Source organism: Danio rerio, chromosome 3, assembly GCF_052040795.2.
Source record: "Danio rerio strain M-AB ecotype USA chromosome 3, GRCz13ab, whole genome shotgun sequence".
In the NCBI taxonomy this organism is placed as follows: domain Eukaryota; kingdom Metazoa; phylum Chordata; class Actinopteri; order Cypriniformes; family Danionidae; genus Danio; species Danio rerio.
In genome coordinates, this window is record NC_141023.1 from 11,757,501 (window position 1) to 11,781,974 (window position 24,474).

The window sequence follows — 24,474 nt, forward strand, 5'->3', positions numbered from 1 at the left end:
TGTTTTGTTTGTTTTTGTTTGTTTTGGTTTGTTTCTTTTATTTATTTGTTTGGTTGTTTCTTTTTTTGTTTGTTTCCTTTAATTGTTTCAGTTTTTTCAGTTGATTTGTTCGTTTAGTTTGTTTGTTTCAATGTTTTGTTCAGTTGTTTCTTTTTGTTTTTGTTTCATTTGTTTTGCTCGTTTCATTTGTATGTTTCAGTGTAGTTTGTTGTTCGTTTCTTGTTTCTTTCATTTGTTTCAGTTTGTTTTTTTTCAGTTGTTTCTTTCATTTGTTTTGTTCGTTTCTTTCATTTGTTTTGTTGTTTTCTTTCATTTGTTTCAGTTTGTTTGTTTCTTTTGTTTGTTCAGTTGTTTTGCTTGTTTATTTAGTTTGTTTTGTTTGTTTGTTTGTTTCTTTTGTTTGTTTGCTCAGTTGTTTTGTTTGTTTATTTAGTTTGTTTCTTTCATTTGTTTTGTTCATTTCTTTAGTTTGTTCAGTTGTTTTGTTTGTTCAGTTGTTTTGTTTGTTTTCAGTTGTTTTGTTTATTTTGTTCATTTCTTTAGTTTGTTCAGTTCGTTTGTTTTCATTTCTGTCCTTCATTTGTTTGTTCATTTCTTTCTTGTGTTTTGTTTCTTGTTTTTGTTTGTTTGTAATTTTTCTTTTTTTGTCTTTCTTTTTTTTTTCTTCCTTTCTTTCTTTCTAACAAACACATTACCTAATTTTCATAAACACATTTTACTTTCTTCTATTAAACATAAAAGATAGAAACCTGCACAACTGTATTATTTTACAAATATTACAGAGAATCTTAGAGATGAAGCCAGTGTCTGTGGGCAGCCAATGCCCCTTTTAAACACTATAAATCCCTTGCAGGAAAGGGGAAATCCATTAATTTTATATATTTTAAATATCTGTGCAAAAAAAAAAAGACTGACTTTTTATGGTCCAGGATCACATATTTGCCTGGGAAAGTGTGTGTGTGATTGTGGAATAAGAGGGCTACTAATCATAAAATTAGTACTTGGACATTAAAATCTTTTAAAGTCAAATACCTCATTATTAATTCAAGGGGGCGCTATAACGTAAAAAAAAGCCTTGAACTCAGCAGCTGTGATGGTTTAAAACCTGTTCCTGGGTGTGCGCGTCTATGTCTGTAAATTAGTTATAAGATGAATTAAGTTATAATGTACATAAGTTATAATGTCAATGCAATGAATAAATAATAATAGATTTAAAAGATCTGCCATCATATATTATACTATAAATTACAATTTTCAATAAATTGATTTTTTTGCCTGCTTTTATTCCAATTTTAATTAAAAAAAATGTTAAATTATTTTTATTGTCATTATTAATTTTAATGCTAATGTAAATTTCTTAATGTATGTTTTTGGTCAGGAGGAGAGCCGACAGCATGCAGGCCCACCGAGGTGCTTTTGTGGCCACACCCACTGCAGAGTTGTCCAATCAGGAGGAGACCCTGCTGGGAGACTTTCTGGATTGGAGCCTGGACACTTCCTGTTCTGGATACGAGGGAGACCGTGAGAGCGAGGGAGAGAAGGATGGAGAAAGTGAGTGCATGAAACGGCTCAAATCATAGCAGTGTTTCAGAACCTGCTCAACAACACACAAATGTTAGCGGGATATTGATGTGTTTTTTATTTTTATTTATTTGTTTTTTTTCAGTAGCAAAGTAGAAACTTTTCACAACCTTTGTGACCGTGTTAAAAACATTTTAGAGCTGTGAGTTACAGGGCAACAGTAGCCATTCAGCATTCATTAACTGGATTCTACCACTGACTCTGATGAATATCTAAAGTATTAAATACTAGACATTTTAATTTGTTTTGTGTATTTCTAGCAGTCAGCCTTTAGTCTCATTATCTAGTTATTTGTTTCAGAGTAAGCAGTTGTGGAAAATATAGGGGCTTTAGGAAAATATTAAGATATGATTATGCAATTTTAATGCTGTATTTATTCCTTTTTTTTTTACTTTGGCTTTGAGCTGTTTAGTAATGGATCGTGCTCTGTGTGACCTAGTTTTCATTTTGTTTTGTTTTTCACCTTCATTTATTCATTATCAGTTTAACCCGTCCTGAACATTGTCTGTATTTAAGTTCCCTGTTTAATTCCGTTCTCCATGGTTATTTCTCTTCCCATCACTGAATTGTTCCCGTTGTTGGAAATTCAGCTTTTTAATTCAATTCAGGTTTATTTGTATAGCCCTTTTCATAATTGTTGTTTCAAAGCAGCCTTTACAAAAGGTGCACATTATTGGATTGCAATCAAATTAAGAGAAGTTAAGGTAGCTAATGGGTTTTAATGGTTAAAGTTATTAAAAAAACATGCACTCACAGGCCACTTTATTAGGTACACCTTACTAGTATCGGGTTGGACCCCCTTTTGCCTTCAGAACTGCCTTAATCCTTCATGGCATAGAGTCAACAAGGTATTGGAAATATTCCTCAGAGATTTTGGTCCATATTGACATGATAGCATCACGCAGTTACTGCAGATTCATCGGCTGCACATTTGTGATGCGAGTCTCCCGTTCTACCACATCTCAAAGGTGCTCTATTGGATTGATATCTGGTGACTGTGGATGCCATTTGAGTACAGTGAACTCATTGTCATGTTCAGGAAAGCAGTCTGAGATGATTCACTCTTAATGCGTTATTCTGCTGGAAGTAGCCATCAGAAGATGGGTATGCTGTGGTCATAAGGGATGGACATGGCCAGCAACAATACTCAGGTTGGCTGTGGCGTTGACACTATGCTCAATTGGTACTAATTAGTACAGCTCGAACCAGTCTGGCCATTCTCCTCTGGTATCAACAAGGCATTTGCGCCCACAGAACTGCCGCTCACTGGATGTCTTCTCTTTGTTTGACCGTTCTCTGTAAACCCTAGAGATGTTTGTGCATGAAAATTCCAGTGGATCAGCAGTTTCTGACATACTCAGACCAGCCCGTCTGGTACCAACAATCATGCCACGTTCAGAGTCACTTAAATCACCTTTATGCTCACTCTGATGCTCTGTTTGAACTGCAGCAGATCGTTTTGAGCGTACCTAAATGAATTGAATTGCTGCCTTGTGATTGGCTGATTAGAAATTTGGGTTAACGAGGAGTTGGACAGGTGTACCTAAAAAAGTGGCCGGTGAGTGTAATTAACCTGCGGTTATACAGTATGTATATGTAGGTAGGTAGGTTTTAGTCCATGAAAAGTCAGGGAATTCAACATCAGGCTTTAGAACTGGGAACCCTGTTCATGCATGTAAGACAGGGGTGTCCAAACTTTTTGGGCCGAGGGCCAGATGCAAAAAAAAAAACGTTGTCGCGGGCCAAATTTTACATATATCACACAGACACGCATATATATATATATATATATATATATATATATATATATATATATATATATATATATACACACACACACACACATTTCTAAACATATTACTTTTAGTAACTCATTTCTAATTACTAATTTATTTTATCTTTGCCATGACGATAGTAAATAATATTTGACTAGATATTTATCAAGACACTTCTATACAGCTTAAAGTGACATTTAAATGCTTCACTAGGTTAGTTAACTAGTCAAATTAAGGTAATTAGGCAAGTTAATTAGGCAACAATGGTTTGTTCTGAAGACTTAAGGGGCTAATAATTTTGACCTTAAAATGGTTCATAAAAAATTCAAAACTGCTTTTATTCTAGCCGAAATAAAACAAATAAGTCTTTCTCCAGAAGAAAAAATATTATCAGACATACTGTGAAAATGTCCATGCTCTGTTAAACATCATTTGGGAAATATTTAAAAAAGAAGAAATAAATCAAAGAGGGGCAAATAATTCAGACTTCAACTGTGTATATAGATAGATAGATAGATAGATAGATAGATAGATAGATAGATAGATAGATAGATAGATAGATAGATAGATAGATAGATAGATAGATCATAACAAGAAATGCTGCTTAATTAAATGCATGTAATAGCGACACCCGGTGGTTATTTATTGAATTACGTTCATTTTTGTATAGCGGGCCAGATGCTATTGATATTTATAAAAAGCCTCGCGGGCCGCCACAAAACTGATTGTGGGCCGCAGATGGCCCGCGGGCCGTAGTTTGGACACCCCTGATGTAAGATAATACCACAATGTGAGCTGAAATGTATTTCTTTGAGCATGTTTGATTAACCTGATCCTCTCCGTGCTCCAGTCTCCACAATGGAGGTGCAGATGGAGCTGCCGCTGGATTGCGCTGACAGACAGACGCACTGCTGCCTGTTATCAAGCGACGACACCAGTCTGTGTGAAGAAGACGAGCAGGAGCCTCCAACCGGCGGTAGCAAACCCTGGACACGCCATCTTTCCTCTTCCTCCACCTCCTCCTCATCCTCCTCCTGCGGCTTTTGCACAGACCGCCACAGCTCCGGCTACTCCTCCATTCAGAGTTTCCCCAGTCCAACAGGGTCCTCCGCTCTGGTTTCCCCACAGAATCCACCTGGTGTTCCTTCGCAAAGGATTCGCCGTCAGGTCAAGAGGAAAAACACGGCAGCTCACAGCGCGGGAGAAGCAGAACAAGAGGACGACGCAGCAAACCTAGCCTTTCTGAGCTTCTGATCGACAGGAAGCTTGAACGCATCACTTCCTGGCTGCCCGCCAGGAGCACTTTGGATCAACGGGTGCTGATGGTCTCAAAAAGCGCCATTTCAGAGCTTTAAACACAAGATAAGTACAAAGGTCATGTTTTTTCTTTCCCATAATGCATTTCACTTCAGCTCCTGATGGCAGGAGCGCGTTTGCTGTTGACAAGCAGCGCGATTTAATGCCTTGAATGTGTTCGAATCACTGGAACTTGTGGGGGTTTTTTTAAGTCTTGTGTACGGTGTGTTGCGTCTGTGGAAGTATTTAAAGCCCAGACTGTTTACAGTTTCTCCCGAATGCTTTGTCTGCAATATTTTTAACTAACGCACGCAGTTCATGAAGTTTCATAACAATTAATGCACTGTCAGAAAACAAAACTGGTTTGTTTACACACTCTTTTGTATTCATCTTGAACTGGACTGAAGCGCTTCAGTGTTTTTAAGTATTTGCGCATACTTTTGGCGTTCGTCACGAAATTCTGCCAGAGTTCGTGTTGTTGACTCTTTCATACTGTTTTCTTCCGGATACCACTGATGTTTATTTGACCTCTGAGGCCTGTAGATGTACAGGGCTTTCCTAATTGACGCACAGCTAACCGCTGATGAATGTGATCGTTTGACATGCTTTGTCGTAATGACCTCGAGAGAGACACCGAGCACTTTTTTTTGTGTATCATCCCATGCTGGAAACTGATGCTTCGTCTCTGTTTTATCTTTAATATGCTTGAACAATCAACCATATGTATGTATCTGTGTGAGGTTATGACACTAAAAGCATTAAGTTATTATTGTCAGGTCTTGTTGGTACTGTATGTCGAACGTCACTAAAGGATTGCGACTGTAAATAATTCTTACTCCGTGTTTATATTTGTAAATATATAAATGTATGAAGCTGTGAAAGGCCATGGGAACTTGAAAAAAGAGAAAAAGATGCTTGTTTTATCCTGAAAACAACAATTAAACCATGCAGTAGTTACATGTGCGTTTTATTTGCGTTGTTATAGTTCGTCTCCTCTATTTCTTACAATACACAGCATGTTTTACACCATTTCATTGCTTTTTCTTGAGTATCACACTTTAATGCTGTGGTTTAAAGTTGTCTCATGTCTCTCACACTTTACACTGCAAGTTGTACACTATCTGATAACCTCATGACCTTGTTACTCTAGAAATAAAGCTGTTGAAATAGGATTTCTTTAAAAGTGGTAGTCAAACACCGAAAGTGTATTTTGGCCATGGTACTTCTGTAAATAGGAATAGTTACCTATAGAAACTTCTGTAGTAAAGGTTAATTGTTATAGGCATGCAGATGTTATGCAAAACTTATGTAAGTTTATATTATTTATGTTTGCTTAGTTTTAAAAGTTCTACTACCAAATAATTTTTATGTTTGAAAAATATTTTTGCACGTTTGAAAAAATAACAAAGAATGAGTGTTGTCTATAAATACACCTTGTTTAGCCTATAGAGTCCATTTTGACATGATCACATTGAAATGGTGTGAGTGTGTGTATATCGTCACTTTAGAACTAGATATTAAAGTTTGAGGACAAACTTTATGGTGGCTTGAAAAGCCGAGTCTGAAAGTTTGAAGTGGTTTTAAGGTGTAAATAGCATGTTAGTATGAATCTAGCTTGAATCAGCATGTTACTAGCATGAATAAGCATGTTATTAGCATGATTCTATCATGAATTAGCATGTTACTAGCATGATTATATCATGAACTAGCATGTTACTAGCATGATTCTAGTATGAATTAGCATGTTACTAGCATGTCGTTAGCATGATTCTAGCATAAATTAGCATGTTGTTAGCATGATTCTAGCATGAATTAGCATGTTACTAGCATGATTCTAGCATGAATTGGCATGATTCTAGCATGAATTAGCATGTTACTAGCATGATTCTAGCATGAACTAGAATTGTAAAATTCCTAAAGAAAATGTGAGTGGGGTTTGGAACCTTTTTTTTCCAGCAAAGAGCCATTTCTGATTTTTTTTGGACAAGTGCATTTTTTGAAGAGCCATTGGGGTATGTACAGCGGGGAAAATAAGTATTGAACATGTCAACATTTTTCTCCGAAAACGTATTTCTGAGGGTGCAGTTGACTTGAAAATTTCCCCTCATGTTGGTAACAACCAATGAAATCCATATATATATATATATATATATATATATATCAGGGCTCGAAATTAACTTTTTTACTTGGTAGCACCGGTGCTCCCAACTTCAAATATTTAGGAGCACAAAAAATTTTTTAGGAGCACCAGAAAAAATTTAGGAGCACCCACCAAAAATGAATGAGCACCGCTGCAAATTGTTTTTAAGGGATTTATTGTATTTTAAAACAACATTAATAGGACTTACAAAAACCAGAAACAACTATAACTAATGCTGCGAAGACATTGATATTTGTGTGCAATAATTCCAAAATAAATGTCTAATAATTAGGCCATAGAATATTAATGATGATAAAAAAATGACAATAATAGTAACAATGATTTCCATTTCTCATTATGATACTGCCTTGAATGTGCATGAATGTAGGTTATCTGCTATTAAAAGTCTGTTACTTTATGAAAAATAATTGTATAGTTTGCATCAAACAAAAATGAAGCGTTGCAGTAAGAAATATTGATTTTGTACTGCTGTTTTTATATGCATGTCAATTTAATAAATAATATTTCTGCTACAAAACAAACAAAAGATTATAATAAATCATTCAATTCAATGATGAAAGCTGCAAAGCAGTCATCAGTAAATAAAAAAATAATAATATACACCTCAAACAAGAATAGACAAAAGAAAGAAAGTAAAGTCTCACTTCTATCACTCTTTAAAAGTTTTGGTTTCAGTTTGTGTCAATTTAAAGGTTCAGTCTGAGCTGATCTTCATTTTTCTGTGTTAGTGGAAAGCTGGCGAGTCAGCCGACCCAATTTATGAGCAGGCAGAGCAGGATTCTTGCGCTAACCATCGGCGCAATACCGGTCTTTGTTATGAGCCGCAGTTTCAGTGTAAACTTAGTAAAGGCGAGCTTCTTTGGCGATGATATGTACAGTATTAGATTTGACTTTTAGCGGACATTTGCGCTGAACACGCAGTGAATGCAACGCATGGAGATTCGGGCACCTTCTTCAAGAAGCGCGTACTCGATTGATCTCAGCTGGCGGATCATTATTCACCACGTGACGTGTCATGATCGCTTTCATTTGCGCCTCAACTTTAGGTGGGGTTTGCAAACCTGTGTGCTTTAAGTTTTTACTCTTCAGCCGTTTGCATTTCCCGTGGTCATAAAAGTTCCTTCCCTGTCATCTGACAGCGGAATACCTTGAGTGAATGACAGCTAATATGAACCAATATAGCGGCAGGGAAGAGCGATTCAGCACGTTTTTAGAAAAAACCAAAACAGGTCGCACTACAACCATTATCTGCAGTCGCACTAATGCGCCCAGATATATTATGAGGTCGCATAGATTAATTTTCGGGCGCATATGCGACCAAAATGGTCGCAATTTCGAGCCCTATATATATATATATATAAAAAGAAAACGGATCTCATGAGACACAGTGGCGCAGTAGGTAGTGCTGTCTCCTTACAGCAACAAGGTCGCTGGTTCGAACCTCGGCTCAGTTGGCGTTTCTGTGTGGAGTTTGCATGTTCTCCCTCCGTTCGCGTGGGTTTCCTCCGGGTGCTCCGGTTTCCCTAACGGTCCAAAGACAAAGACCAAAGACTTGCGGTACAAGTGAATTGGGTAGGCAAAATTGTCCGTAGTGTAAGAGTGTGTGTGTGGATGTTTCCCAGAGATGGGTTGAGGCTGGAAGGTTATCCGCTGCGTTTAAAAGAGCTGGATAAGTTGGTGGTTCATTCCGCTGTGGCGACCCTAGATTAATAAAGGGACTAAGCTGACTAGAAAATTAATGAATGAAAATGAAATGATGCTGGGAAAAAGTATTGAACACAAGTCGAAAGGGAGGTGTAGAAAGGCAATGAAAGACCAGACAGCAGCTGAAATCCCTTGGTAGTTCTTCAGCAACACTAAGCAAATATTTTACCCATTAAAAAAACATGACAATTAAAAGGGAACTGTAATAGTATTTTCACTAAGAGACTGATTTCTAGTGACGGTTTTAATTTTTTAAACTGTAAAATATTATTAAAGATAGACAGATGGAGAGCCACATGTAGCTTGTGAGCCATAGGTTCCCTACCACTGCTTTAGACATTACGCTAGAGAATCATTCAAACACTAAAGTGGCGTTGGTGAAGTAGCAACAGTTTCTGCTGTTCTGACATCAGCTGCAGATGTGAATGAATGTTGTGTTAAGAATAAAGTTTATTTATTTATTATTGCGAATTGCATGTCTTTTTCTTTGTCCTGCCTTTTTGTTTTTCTGTTATCCCATAGGCTCCCATACTGGCGTGATCTCGAGTTCTGATTGGCTGCTGGTCTAGGAGGCATGTATAAAAAGGAGCCTCCGACAGGGTTCGGGAAGCTCATTTGTGCTCCGTTCGGTGCTGGGAGTGGAGCTCCTGGATTTCCCTTACCCCTCCGGCCGACGAACAACAATCAGTATTGTACTAATGTTCATACGTTAACCTATTTTGAGAGTTTGAGTGTGTAGGGGTGGCCTGCCTATTTATTTGATTACTTTTGACTATGTTTATGTTTAGGGAGAAAGGTAAGCTTCCTGTATTTTTCTTTAAATAGTAATAGGTAGTTTAGTGCATTTACTTTATAGATTCGTTTGTTTGTTATTTTGGCCTGTGGTCACCCTGAAGAGATGCTCATTTATACTTATTACGTTTTTCTAAAATAAATCTATTCAGATACTCTCAACTGAGTGTCTAAGTTTGGTTGTCGACCGAAGGGAATCTTTTGCATTAAGTTATTGTTTTGTTTGGGAAATCCACTACCTCAACACATTTGTTTTTCTTCGTTTATTATGCCCACATTTTTTTTCTTATAGACTCAGGGCGTAATAGTCGGAAGAAAGTAATTCCGCCTAAAAAGGGTTATTAGACTCTCCATGTTTGATTTTCTTTATCATATACGCGATTATGCCGTTGAACTGTTAAATAAACACAATATCACACTTGTAGCAGTGCGATATGGCTGTATATCGGCACTGGTGGGACACTAAGGCTCACTGCCTGCAGCCAGTGTTACCAGATGTAGCTGACTGAATCCAGCTTAAAAATCTGTGTCGTGACGGATGTCGTGTCCGTGGGAGATTATAACGGGTTTATGGCGGGCATGCCGTTGCAAAACTGCCCACCTATGTACCTATGTAGTTTTTACCTGAACAATCAAATTCAAAACCCCTTAACCTGGCAACACTGCCTGCAGCCAGTGCCGATATACAGCCATATTGCACTTCCACTCGTGTGACATTGCTCATATTTTAAATTTTTTACATATTCCATAGACATACATGGGTATTATTTTAACTTAATACAAGTGCAACGTTTTTTTTATTCACAACTTGCAAAGTAATTGCAAAATTCAATGTGTTTTTAATCTCAGCGATGATTGTGTGTAAATACATACAGAAATAAGCTACGAAACGAATACATTCATATTATTAAATACATGTCAAGTGAATGAAAATGTATACATTTGAAGTAAATAATAAAGAAATTGTCCTAAGATAAAAACTGTTTCAGGACAACTTTGATAAAAGGTTTTGTACTGCTGTGTAATATGTACAAAACAAAACTTTTTTTTTATTGTTGAACTTGTAGAATAACAGGGAAATATGACAATTATATTTCGTAACTGCAAATGTCACATATAGAAGGAAAAACAAATAATAACAGGAAAATAAACAAAAAAATGTGGTTTGCTTGAATGGATTTGCATGAATTAAAGCTATTACATAATAGAGAGCGAGAAAAGAGCATTCTAATCAACAAGCATGTATGTCCTGTAAAAGGTTGTCATACTGCATCAAAAATGTTGCTGTACAAAACGAAACTGTTCGCTTTATGACATGCGCGGTGACGTTTTGACGCCTGTCACGCCTAGAAACAAACATACGCGTCGGTCACATGATCATAGCAGCCGCCCAGCTGGCCCAAGCAGGTCACGTGACGGCATTTGTTGTGTCCGCACGGCCGCTGCGCTGCAATGTCATCATCACCATCATCTACAGCGTTATTATCGCCCTTATGAGTGATATTTCCCGAGCGAATTCGTCGGTGACCGAGCCGCGCTGACCGCGAGCATTCACTCAATGCGTTCCGCCTGAAAGACACGGTTTTTGAGTCCGATGCGGGACGGAGAGACTGTAAGGTGAGCTGCTGTGCGCGTGCGTGTGTGCCTGCGTGCGCGCGCCTGTCTGTGTGTTTTTCTATTGTGTTTTGCTGACATAATTAAGCTGGTGAACGAGTTTTTAAATGTGAGTCACAACAAGACTGAAGAAAACGGACAATTCATGTTTAATGTAAAACAACTGACTGCCATTTCGAAGAAAAAGATTGAGGATGTTGATAACAAAACAAAACAAAAGCTGCTAATAAAATATAAAGGCGTGAAATAATGAGAGACACTCACCAAGATATCATCAATATGATGTCACTTTCACGTTAGTAGGCTAATATCAATCGCACTGTTTGTTTAATATTGATCTACATGTGTAGGAAAGATGGCAGGTGTCAAATAATCAACACGTCAGTCTTAGTTATGTGAATTGAGGTAAAGTTGGTTTTAAATTCGCCCATTTGGTATATATTCGGTCTAAAATCGCTTCAAAACAACATTAGCACCATTATTTGACTGTGAGTGAGCAATGCTGTACTTCGATAGTCGTTAGCTGCTAACATGTACATGATTTCCCAGTTTTAGCATTTACATACTTGAAATTAGCCTGTATCAATAAGGAGAAAATCCGAATATGTGAACATAAAACCAACTTTACTTCAGTGTAACGCATTTAAATACGAAGGAATATCTGGGCCAGACAGAATCTGCGGACATTTTTTTGCTATTTCTGAGGAGAATTTTGGTAAAAATCTGCGGATTTCTGCTGAATTATTTTGGGAGTATCATAACCTAAAACCTTAATATGTGAAATAAAAACAATATCTTTTTAACCTTTATTTAATGTTTAAAATGCAAATCCAATTAGATTCACTTTGTTAAACAAATCAAGTCTCTCAATATAATATCTCTACTAAAAGACAGAAATTAATAATTTACAAACTGCATTGTACATAAATCAGATTACTATTTCATAAGTCAATAATATTTCTGCTATTGCTGTAATATTAACTGAATAAATATAGAATTACACACATTTACTCAAGTAAATAAACAGAATTAATGATGGGCTAAAAGTCTGCGGAAATCGGGGTAAAATGTGGCCCGTGTGGGCCTAGTATCAATATTTTGATCTGAATGTTGTGTAAGGTGTCGTGTTTTCCTCAAAAAGTGGCGAAATTGTCATTTACAGAGACAACAAAAAAAGTTAAATTCTGTCATTATTTACTGACTTTGACTTGTTACAAAGCAAATTGAGTGCTGTTCAACACAAAAGAAGATATTGTGAAGAATGTTGAGAAACCGGTGACCAAAAACAAATACAATGGAAAGTCAGTGGTTATCGGTTTTCCTTTTCTCTTTAAGTGTCGAGCACGACCCGCTGAGGTAACTAAACTAACTAGGTTACTTTTAGTATTCCTTCACGTTGTGCAACCAGAACTTCTTGTTTCTTATCTCCAACACAAGTCCTACTGTTGTTCTTCTTTGTGTGTGCTTGTGAAATGTTGTTTACAAACTCAGCACTGATGTGAAATTCCTGGAACGGCGCTGATAGGATGTTTTTTTTTCTCATATTTCTGTAATAGTCTTGCACAGTGACCTGACGCTTGCGTTTTTGTCTTTTTGTGCAGGTTGTGAAGCACTGTGAAGTAAAAAAAAATGGCCGTGTGGCAACAGTTTGGATTGCTCCTCTGGAAGAACTATATTCAGCAAGTGAGTCTTTGTTTTATGTTTTGATATTTGGCATTGCTTTAAGTGATGTAAATTAAATTTGGGCGTGAATGGTTGATAGTTTTAATTGGTTTTTAAGTCGTTTTTGTTGGTTGGTTTGATTTGGTTTGTCGGTAATTGTAGGTAAACATCATGGAACAAGGGTTTTACAGCAATGATATGTGCTAGCATTGGAAAAAACACCGTTTGGGGTTTTAAACATTGATGCATGTAAACATAATGACATTTTTCCATTAATTAAAAATGAATACTTCTGTTCAGCTTGGACTAATTAAAATCGCTCAAAGAAAGTGAAAGTCATTAAGAAATGCTTTCCAAAAATAGACATAGTTAAGACTTTAGATTCCATTTTAAACATGTAAAAAAAAACTATAAAACTTTTTTAATATGCAAAGCAATGAAAACTATTTTAACTCCTACATGCCAAAAACAATAGGAAGAAGCTTATGCTTGTTAATTCCTACCATTTCTCTGCACTTATAAGTAATAAACTGACACTATTTCAATTTACTACGATTTTCTGTGTGAAGCGGCTTTGACACAATCCACATTGTAAAAGCGCTATACAAATAAAGATTAATTGAATTCAATTGAATGAATGATTTATAATAATATATAATCCATTATTCTGTCATCTTATTCTTATTCAGATACCTTTTTCACACTATATAACAGTAGGAACACCAATTAAATCTGTATTTCTTTCATATGCATAATGAAAAAAAAAGCGTGTGTATGTATGTGTATGTATATATATATATATATATATATATATATATATATATATATATATATATATATATATATATATATATATATTGATATATATATATATTGATATATATATATATATATATATATATATATATATATATATATATATATATATATATATATATATATATTGATATATATATATATATATATATATATATATATATATATATATATATATATTGATATATATATATATATATATATATATATATATATATATATATATATATATATATATATATATATATATTGACATTGATATTGATTTTAGGTTGGATGTTGGACACTGACATCGGCCTGATCTTGGGTTCTGATGTCAATTTGATTTTCAATTGGGGTACAACATCAATCTGACGTTATGTTGACATCCTGTACCTGCTGGGATGTTTACTGTTCCAAAATATTTTAAATGTTTCTCAAAATAAAATATATTATGTTCAATATACATACATACATACACACACACACACACACACACACACACACACACACATATATATATATATATATATATATATATATATATATATATATATATATATATATATATATATATATATATATGTATATATGTATATATGTGTGTGTATAAACCCGCAAAACACATGCAAACTCCACACAGAAACGCCAACTGAGCCGAGGTTCGACCCAGCGACGTTCTTGCTGTGATGCAACAGCACTACCTATTGCACCACTTCCTGGCCCGGGATGTCAGGCTAAATAATTCAAATAAAAAAAATAAATAAAAAATCATTCAGCTGTCTTCATTTGTTTCAAAAGCACAGATTTCTGTACAGTTTAAAACAGAATCTTTGGATATCTTTTCTACTGGAGGTTCTGTTGTCCTAAAAAACGAAAAAACAAAATTTAAATTAAAAAGTCACACATACCTTAGGAACGGTAAAGCAGAAAATTTTAAAACCTTGAATTTCCAAACTGCGGTATACCTTCAACACGGTTATCGTTCCATGTCCATATACCACAAAAAACTCAAATTATCATTATTTACTGTCATCATGGCAAAGATAAAATAAATCAGTTATTAGAAATGAGTAATTAAAACTATTTTTAAACTATTTTTAAACTAAAGAAATGCATGAAAAAAACGAATCTCCGTTAAACAGAAATTAGAAAAACATATAAAAGAATTAACATTCAACAGGAGGGCTAATAATTCTGACTTCAACTGTACACTCTTTTCAAAAGATACATATTAGCACCCAAAAAGTCCACAGTAGTCCATTAAAGGTGCATAAGTTTGCCTAAATGTGCCTAAAAAGTACCTTTGAGGTACCGTCCGCTTGTTAAGTGGTGACATGTTTGTGACGTTTGTAATACTGTTTCCGGGTCCAAGCCGCCACCCATTTGAGTGGAGAAAAAATTTGTTTATGATCACGTTTAAAAGTTAAAGTTAAACTGTCACACATTAAAGTTAATTTAAAAAATCATAGTGTACACAACAATCTCTGGGCTTGCTGCATAACAAATAATAAAAATTTAACAATTTAAAAAAAAAATAATCACTTTCTGGCCATCGGATATTAGGCATGGACATATATACTGCGATCGTGATTTTCGAAAGCCTTTAATCGGTTTGTAAACGTTTATTATTACCATTTCATGAGTCTCCCCATTCAGTTGAATAGAGCAATTGGACCCGGAAGCCGTTTCGTGTGACGTCACACTTAGCAAGCGGATTAAGAACCCCACAAATACTCGTTGAATGTTATCACTCGATTGAATGGGCGTTATCAGAGGTTATCAGCTGATAGATATGGGCCAGCAGGGGCCTTCTGTGCCTACTGGAAGGCTTAGAATGCTGTTATCTTCTGTCCACATGGTAAATCAGCTATAACTAATAGAGAAGACTCCAGATCCAGATCTGTTTTTACATTACTTTGATGGTTGGGTTTAGGGTTAGGGTAGACATTAATAAAATACAATTAATGGGAGATTTAATAAGTAATATAAATAATTCTCGTTAACTTCCAGCCGCAGCTGTAGGTGATTATAGCTGATGAACCATGTGGATGGATGATAATAGCCTTCTGAGCCTACCAGTAGGCGCAGAAGGCCCTTACTGGCTCATATTAATCAGCTGATAACTGCTGATAACGCCCATCCAATCAAGTGATAACATTCGAATCGGCTGACAAATATATTTTGAAAAGGTATGCCCAGTGATGGCTCCTGTATCTTTATTTCTGAGAGTGTATATATTCTCATATGTGTGTACACATGTACAAATGTGTAGTTGGGTGTGATGCTTGATTTCTTTACAGATTCTTGCTAAATCTTTAAATATTTACAAAGCTTGCCTAGATAAAGAAGCTCTTTTACTGTCTTAAAAGAAACAAGGAAAGGTTTCGGCGGGTAGAAATGCACTAGCACAGGAAAGGCGTGATGTCAGATTTAATCATTACCCTCCTTCACCTTATTTACTCTAATGATTTAACTTGCCGGCTCTTCCTCTACTGAATATCTTTTTTGTTCCTTCCCATATTTGGCCTCCGAGATTAGATTTGAGGCTGTCTTTCATGAACGTAAGACAACAGTTGTTCTGTTTAAAGCTTTCCTTTGATAGTTGCTTTTTAACTCGCATCGTGCTGGACATTTTGCACTGAGAGATGCACTGGGGGAAAATCTAGGTTTGTTTTAACTTGATCTCGATTCTAGACATGCGCACACACTGCATTGCAATCATTTTTATAGTGCGAAGTATGTAAACAGAGCATTAGAAGAGGTCAGATGTACAACAGACACACTGAACACGCAGTGTTAAAAAAACCACAAGATATCCTGCATTCACCTCAACAGGTTTAACGCACAAACATTCATTAATTTTCATGATTTTGCAGTGTTTTCAACATTTATTAAACCGATTAGATAGATTGTGATTGATCAGAAATCATTATACACTGTAAAAATATTAGTAAACTAGCAGTTTTCCATATTTTGTGGTTCATGTTTGTATTTTTTCCCGTTTATAAGGGTTTACAATGCATAATTTCAGCATCAATAGTCACATCGCAGCAGCTACAATGTAGAGTTGGGAGCATTATAGTTGATCAGCAATGAAGAAAGCACAATGTTATTCTACTTTCAATAATAGTGCCAGGACAAAATATCAATGCTGGTTTATTGTGATAATTCCACCTGCGATACATTATTGATGTATCCAAGTATTGATATTTATTTAAAGGTACAATAGATCTGAACTAATTCAGCAGCCTTGACTGCTAACATTTACCACCAGGTAGTGCTTCTTGTAGTGTCGGATCGAACGTTTATCAAGGTTGCTGCTAAATACATTTTTGATGCATTTTTCCCCTTTATTTACAAATCTCATGATATATTGTCGGTGGTTTTCTTGGGATATAATGCTGATATCGTGATCTATCATTATCGGGAGCAAAATATCATGATAGTCAGGGGCGGACTGGGACTAAAAATCAGCCCTTGCACTGTAGCCACACCAGCCCACATTACCACACCGACACACCCCCATGCACGGAAGCGCACATTCACTACTTAGATTGGTGTACAGATGGTGAAATAATATAAGCAGTACCATATGTAATAGATATTTAAACATTTAATGTACAGTAGGTGAGAGTTCAAAGTGACTATTACCGCCGGGGCTTATACCGCCGCCGTTTGAAATTGCTGCCGCTCTGTTTTTAGTGTATGATCGCAGTTTGTGAATAGAACAAAACATCCCATTTATAACAAATTTATATATGCAATCATTTCATTCATTCATTTTCTTTTCGGCTTAGTCCCTTTGTTAATCTGGGGTCGTTACAGCGGAATGAACCACCAACTTATCGAGCACATGTTTTGCGCAGTGGATGCCCTCCAAGCTGCAACCCATCACTTGGAAACCTCTATGCACACACATTCACAAACATGCACTTCGGACAATTAAGCCAACCCAATTCACCTAAAGCACGTGTGTTTGGACTTGTGAGGGAAACCAGGAGGAAACCTATGCGAACATGCAAACTACACACAGAAACACCAACTGACCACTGCGCTGCCCCCTTTCGAGACTATTTCATTTAATTAAGGGTGTCACGATCCTCCAAATCCTCGATTCGATTACATTTTCGATTCTAAAGGCTCGATTTGATTTTCGATTATGAATAATTAATTAATTAATGACCAATTAATTATTCGTAGCCTACAGTTTAAACTACCTGACCTGCATGGTCTTTGTTTTACCCATACACAAATCATACAGTAAATGAATAAAGGCAAGATACGCACATAATTACCACCTGTCAATCACTTTTTCTGCGGGACTCGTGAATAGGCAGTGATCTGTGTCTTTATAATGGCGTCGGTAAAAAAGACGCACAACCAACAGGAACCAGCCAACAGTATCTGAGGTGTTCGCTAAAATGACTAAGTACAATTGAGTGAAAGATTGAAGCAGTCCTCTGACTGCCTGGACCTGCTGTCTCGAGCGCATGGCTGTGTGCGCGTCTGTGTCTGTGTGGTCACGTGATGTGTATTTTCAGAGGTAGTGAGGAAGGAGGGCTGCTCAGAAATGCTACACGCCTCTGTGGATGTCAAATCGTTATCGTTCTAAAATGCCATTTAAAAACAAAGACAGTGTAAACAGGGCCTGAGTGTGTACTTTTCGCGAGCGGATTTGCAACGGGGGCGGGCGGAGGATCGCGATGCCGGTGTTGTCTATCGGACGAACCGTACGTAATACGTACATAGCAGAGCTTGCAAAACTGTGTTTTTTTTTGTCGACAACACGAACGTTGTCAACATAACTCACTGGAAATCCAAAATGCTTCCACACCGGCGACTTCATTGAAAGAGGAGAGGGTTTAAGTTCTGTTGACGGGTCTCCTGCTTCTGCAGTTTAACAAGCACTTCAAGCCTGTTTTTTTTCCCGCTTGGCAAGCCAAGCTGACATGGGGGCGTGGCAGCATCGAAGATTCTATTTTTTGATTCGATAATTGAAATTGAAATCGTGACACCCCTACATTTAGTTTTATGCATTTCGCAGCGTTTTTTTTTTTTTTTTTTTTGCTTTCTCTGAGCTTTTTGGCACTGTCTTTCCTTTTTTATGGTCCATCCCTGACAACTAGCTTGTTTGTAGCTTTGTTTGACATTCTTGCCAGATTTTGATTACGTCCGAATTACCTATGATTGGGATGGTCCATCTCAAAACAATACGGTCGTTGCCTATTGGGCCAATGCTTAACATTTGTTAATATTACTACCATTATCATCATCATCGTCATCATCATCATCATAATATTCACATCTTGCAAGAGATAAAAGCTGCCTGCATGTAAAAACAATACATATAAAAAAAAACAAAAAAAAAAACTGACCGGTCCACATTTAAAAAATGGTCCGGCCCTTCTGGGATTTGCCAGAATTGCCAGATGGCCAGTCCGCCCCTGATGATAATATCGTATCATATTACTGTACCTGAATATCTGACTACTTATTTCACTCTTATCTTTGTTCTATATTATTTATTTACACTTGCAATTTCATTGATTCACTCCTCTGCACGATTATTCCAATCAAAGTTAATGATTTCATTCCAGATAGAGCTATTCAAGTCATCTGTCGAAATTGTATTCATATCTTAATTTATATATCGCAGAAAAAAAATCGTAGTATCGTGCAGCCCTAATGTTTATTTATGCTTTTGAATCACGTTATGGGATGTTGATCTTTCTTCAAACAATTTTTAACCTTGAAAAGTTTAAAAGTTTAAAGCAATATATTGTCTAGGTTGGTGTTGTGTATTACGTCACAAAAACCTTGTAATAAACTGCCAGTACATGTTCTGTTATTTTACAGACTTGTTTCTCCCTCTATATTATTTCTCATACATTATATTCTTTTAAACTACTGAAATGTCAATAAAAGTCACTTTGTTATACTTTAGAGTTGAATTTTCAACATCAAGAGTCGACAGAGCAGAGATCAACATCCTATAATGTAATTCACAACTGTAAATAAACAGTAAACACTTTAACTAAATACGGAACCTGTTAATTAACAGATGTTTGTGTGTTATATATGTGTGTCAAAATGTTAGAAAAAAAAAGCAAAATTTTGACCTATTCTTAAGTTGTAAAGAGCAATTTGAAAACATACTGACATTTGGTTTACAATGATAGCTTCTGGCTTCACGAAGGTGAAGATTACCCTAAGACAAAGCAATAGTACAGAACGTTCAACAATTCAGTCTTCAGAATGAAAATCTAAAACAAAAAAAGAATATTTTTGTCATTTCTATAATTTTGTTACAGCATGAATAAATCAAAGTGGTAACTTCTGACCAAAAAAGACTTGGAGAATGAGCAATGATAAAAGAAATGTTATAGATTCTTCAGTAGAATTACAACATGAACACAATGAAGATACAGGGCCCTATCATATACCTGTCGCAATAAGGCGCGAGACTAATTTTCCCGTTTTCCGCCACTTTGTTTATATAGCAAATGCAATTGCGCCACTTTGTGGACTCATGGATATTCCGGTCTGGAACACGAGTGTTAAGGCGCATTGCTGGCGCGTTGCTATTTTGAGGAACTGAAATAGACTATGTACTCTTAGGGCCTACTCATTCTATGCCATCCGTACCGTGCCCAGGCCCGTTTCCCGGATCGTTTGAGAAGTGCGAGTGCGTTGAATCGGGCTCAAGCACGGTTCACTTGGCCGGCCCTGGCCCGGTTGGAAGAGGTGGGCCTGAGCCCGGTTCACTAGGCGAAACCCCCCCCCCTCCCCCCCCCCCCTCTCTCATTGTCCTGCGACCCCTCTGTGCGAATTACTGATATAAACCATAAAAAAAGAAACATTGACCAGGAAGAAATCAGGGAATAATAATCATAATAAAAATAAAATAATAATAATAATCTGTATTATTAGTATTATTATAATAATTGTAGTAGTAGTAGTAGTAGTAGTAATAATAGTAATAATAATAATAGTAATAATAATAACAACAATATTTAGTATTATTATAATAATTGTAATAATAATAGTTCTTCTTCTTCTTCTTCTTCTTCTTTTTGTTTTATTTTTGACTAGTGTTTGTTTAATAGTAATAATAATAACAACAACAATATTTAGTATCATAATAATTGTAATTATAATAATTGTAATAATAATAGTTCTTCTTCTTCTTATAATAATAATAATAATAAAAATAATAAAAATAATAAAAATAATAAAAATAATAAAAATAATAATAATAAGTAGTAGTAGTAGTAATAATAATAGTAATAATAATAATAGTAATAATAATAACAACAACAATATTTAGTATTATTATAAAAATTGTAATTATAATAATTGTAATAATAATAGTTCTTCTTCTTCTTCTTCTTCTTCTTCTTCTTCTTCTTCTTCTTCTTCTTATTCTTATTCTTATTATTCTTCTTATTATTATTATAAGTAGTAGTAGTAGTAGTAATAATAATAGTAATAATAATAATAACAACAACAATATTTAGTATTATAATAATTGTAATTATAATAATTGTAATAATAATAGTTCTTCTTCTTCTTCTTCTTCTTCTTCTTCTTCTTCTTCTTCTTTTAGTATATTTTGACTGCAAACTTGCCACAAAGTGAAAATGTTTAGAAATATTATATTTTATGTTCTTTTCATTTTTAATTTAATTTTATACGCAATAAAATTATAACGATAAACAATAGATACAGCAAAGTGCTATGGAAACCATGTACTTCTTGTGCTCTAATAAATCATTCATACTATGCCTTTCTGTCTATTATTTTACAATTAAAAATAAGTGGTATGTGAAAAGACTAAAACACTTGTGTGGTCACCTGACTGTTCTCTACAAACAAGGAGAGGGAGAAAATTACAAGTCATTATCTCAGAAAAATAATTCTAGAAATTTCATTTTGCATGATATTGGCATCAAATCCAAAACACATATTCAGGAAATGTGTGGCTTTTGATCTATTACTTTTCTGTGTTGCTCCAGGACTGATTTCACATTTTTTTTTAGGAAATAATAAAATGTTTAGTGTGGTGCAATATTTTTTACGTTACTTAAGCATCTATAACCTTTTTTTTTCATTTTGAACATTATAAACTCTAGATGATGGATAATAAAGGCCAGAGTGTCTTCTATCTTAATCAAATTTGAAATATAAACTCATGAGACACTTAAAATCATATTAAAAAAGCATGGAATTTTACTTCATTTTATACAGCACAATGCAGTTACCCATCCGTCTTCACATATCTAAAAATCATTGCCCCATGTCCTGGTCTTCAAACATGCATATGTACCCCTCCGTGTTCCCTCACTGAGCTTGTGTTTTTCCATGTGGTCTTCAGAAGCGTCAGATCCTGGTCACACTGGTGGAAATCGCTCTGCCGCTGCTCTTCTCCGCCATCCTGATCGTCCTGCGGCAGAAAGTGTCTTTCACCAACTACCCGAATGCCACACACTACCAGAGCTTCCCTCTGAACGGCCTGCCGCCACTGCTGTGCTACCAGCAGCTGCAGCTGGCATACGTGCCCGCAAATGCCAGCGTGGTGCAGCAGATCGCACAGGACGTCCAGCAGAACCTGCAATCATGCATCAAAAACGGTAAGAAGCATGTTTGTAAAAATGTAGTAAGTGTGTTAGGGCTGATGCTCAGACACCGGTTTGGTTTGTGTTGTTCTGTAATCACATGCTCACATCTGTATTTATGAAGGAAATATAAAATATAGAAATAGTTTCTAACATGTATGGATGGCACGGTGGCTCAGTGTTTAGCGCTGTTTCCTCACAGCAAGAAGGTCACGGGTTCGAGTCTGGGCCAGTTGGCATTAATGGCGGGTGTTTGTGTTGGCGTGGGTTTCTTCTGGGTGCTCTGGTTTCCCCCACTCTATAAAGACATGCACTATAGGTGAACTGAATAAACTGCATAGAACATATGGTGGATAATATGCTTGGCGGTTCATACCGCTGTGGCGACCCCTGATTAATAAAGGGACTAAGCCAAAAAGAAAATGAATGAATGAATGTTTTTTGTTTAGTTTAGTTTTTTGTTTTGTTTTGTTTTTGATTAGAGTTTTTGTGTTGTTGTTTGTCTTTGGTTAGTTTTTTTTTTTTTTTTTTAGTTTAGTTTTTTGTGTTTTTTTTTTTTGTTTTAATTTTGATTAGTGTTTGTTTTGTTTTTGATTAGTGTTTATATGTTGTTTTGTTATTTTTTTGTATTTTTTTTTTTTATGTTTTGTGTGTTGTTCGTGTTGTTTTGTTTTGGGTTTTTTGTTTTGTTTTGAATTTTGTGCTGATTGTGTTTTGTTATTTGTTTCGTTTCGTCTTTTGGGTTTTGTTTTGATTCGTGTTTATGTGTTGTTTTGTTATTTTTTTTGTATTTTTTTGTTTATGTTTTGTGTGTTGTTTTGATTCTTGTTTTTGTGTTGTTTTGTTTTGGGTTTTTTGTTTTGTTTTGAATTTTGTGCTGATTGTGTTTTGTTATCTGTTTTGTTTAGTATTTTGGGTTTTGTTTTTTTTAGTGTTTTTGTGTTCTGTTTTGTTTATTTTTTTCTGTTTTGTTGTTTATGTTATGTGTTTTGTTTTGATTTGTGTTTTTGTTTTTGTGTTGAGTTTTGTTTTGGATTTCGTTCAGATTCGATTTGTGTTTTTTGTTTAGTTACTTTTTTTGTTTTGTGGTTCTTGTGTTTTGTTTTGATGAGTGATTTGTTTTGTTGTTACTTTTGTTTTGTGGTTTTCGTTTTGTTTTGTTGTTTTGTTTAGCCGTTAAGTTGTTTCTGTTTGTTGTTTATGTTTTGTGTTCTTTGTGTTTTTTGTTTTAGATTTTTATTTTATTTGTGTTTTTAGTTTTGTTTAGTTTTTTGTGTTTTGTTTAATTTTTCTTGTTTATGTTTTGTGTATTTTGTTTTGTGGTTTGTTTTGCTTATTTTCTGCTTCAGTGCACAATAAAAAATATATAAAAGCATACTAAATTACCTCCTCCAATTTCCACAGTCATAGAAAATCTGTAAATAGCATGACGTTTTAAATTTGGGTTTTTCCCAGCCTCATTCATTCATTTTCTTTTTGGCTTAGTCCCTTTATTAACCAGGGGTCACCACAGCGGAATGAAACCCCAACTTATCCAGCATATGTTTTACACAGTGGATGCCCTTCCAGCTGCAACCCAACTCCGTAAAAACACAGAAACTTCAAATGTTAAATCAGTAGCAATAAGTTGAAGGAATAAGGGAAATTCCAACAGTATTTTATTACATTGAAATTGTGTCTCATGAGTGCAATATCTGTCACATATTTTTATTGCTATAGCACATCTATTGAGGATGGCTTTCCTGAGGTCGAAACCAAAAGCAAATGTAGAAAACTGAGCGTCGCTGCTATTTATACCATTTCAAACAAAAATACATATTTACAAAATCATGAGACGCATTAAGTGAAAGCTAAGAAGATTGTTTTCTGATCTAGATTTTTGTCTGGACGTGTATCTGAACGCTTAACATTTTCAGGAAGGCAGTTTCAGCACTTTATAGCCAAATGTAAAAACACTCTTTCTCCTTGTAGGGACTTTTTTTGCGACATTAAAGACTGTAAAGGAATATAGTGTGATTAAAGCCTGGTTACGTACACAGGAGCTACACATGTTAGAGTTTTGTGGTTATAGCAGTATTTTATAATAAATACGGAGCTTAATAGGGAGCCAGAGAAAAGAAGCAAAATTGTGGTGATTGATATTTTCTTGACCCAATGATAACTCCAGCAGCTGCATTCTGTAAACAACTGCAGCTTGTTTATTGAAGATAACAGACAACCAGCTGTTAGAGCATTAAAGCAGTGCAGTCTGGGGGTCATAAACACATGAACTAGCTTTTCAGATATTCAGTTACTTGGCAGTGTTTTTAATGTGGAAGAAGGCTGTTTTTGTAGCATATGAAATATGAATATGAAGTCGCTGTCTAATAAATCATCCAGGTCTTTGGCTATTATGGATGAAGCAACAATATATTCGCCTACATATTAATTATTTTCCACAAGCTTCAATATACAGTTTAGTTTTATTCAGTGAGTA

General features: G+C 35.4%; 3 protein-coding genes across 9 annotated transcripts in view; 2 read left to right on the forward strand and 1 right to left on the reverse strand.

The window, feature by feature from the left end:
* pdgfab (platelet-derived growth factor alpha polypeptide b) overlaps positions 1-24,474 on the reverse strand; it is a 679,118-nt gene that overhangs the window by 285,041 nt on the left and 369,603 nt on the right. The gene's annotated exons all lie outside the window — the stretch shown is intronic.
* Positions 1-24,474, forward strand: part of ccnf (cyclin F) — a 146,648-nt gene that overhangs the window by 27,066 nt on the left and 95,108 nt on the right. The window contains exons 15-17 of one of the 3 annotated variants that reach the window (XR_015479485.2): positions 1-411; positions 514-1,551; positions 4,207-5,609. The exon at positions 1-411 is cut by the window's left edge and continues 356 nt beyond it. The exons of 1 other annotated variant lie outside the window; for it this stretch is intronic. Coding sequence is in view for 1 of the 2 variants with exons in the window: in NM_207048.1 (NP_996931.1) it covers positions 1,379-1,551; positions 4,207-4,610 (577 nt within the window). In the remaining variant the exon portion in view is untranslated. Of the gene's footprint in view, positions 412-513; positions 1,552-4,206; positions 5,610-24,474 lie in introns of those variants that run through there. One more of the 3 variants, NM_207048.1, reaches the window with a different exon arrangement.
* Positions 9,124-24,474, forward strand: part of abca3b (ATP binding cassette subfamily A member 3b) — a 114,048-nt gene continuing 98,697 nt past the window's right edge. For 2 of the 5 annotated variants that reach the window (XR_015480462.1, XM_087243964.1), the window contains exons 1-3: positions 10,712-10,926; positions 12,525-12,606; positions 21,758-22,013. Coding sequence is in view for 4 of the 5 variants with exons in the window: in XM_087243964.1 (XP_087100090.1) it covers positions 12,553-12,606; positions 21,758-22,013 (310 nt within the window). In the remaining variant the exon portion in view is untranslated. Of the gene's footprint in view, positions 9,210-10,711; positions 11,033-12,524; positions 12,607-21,757; positions 22,014-24,474 lie in introns of those variants that run through there. The other 3 variants (XM_087243965.1, XM_087243967.1, XM_087243966.1) reach the window with 3 other exon arrangements.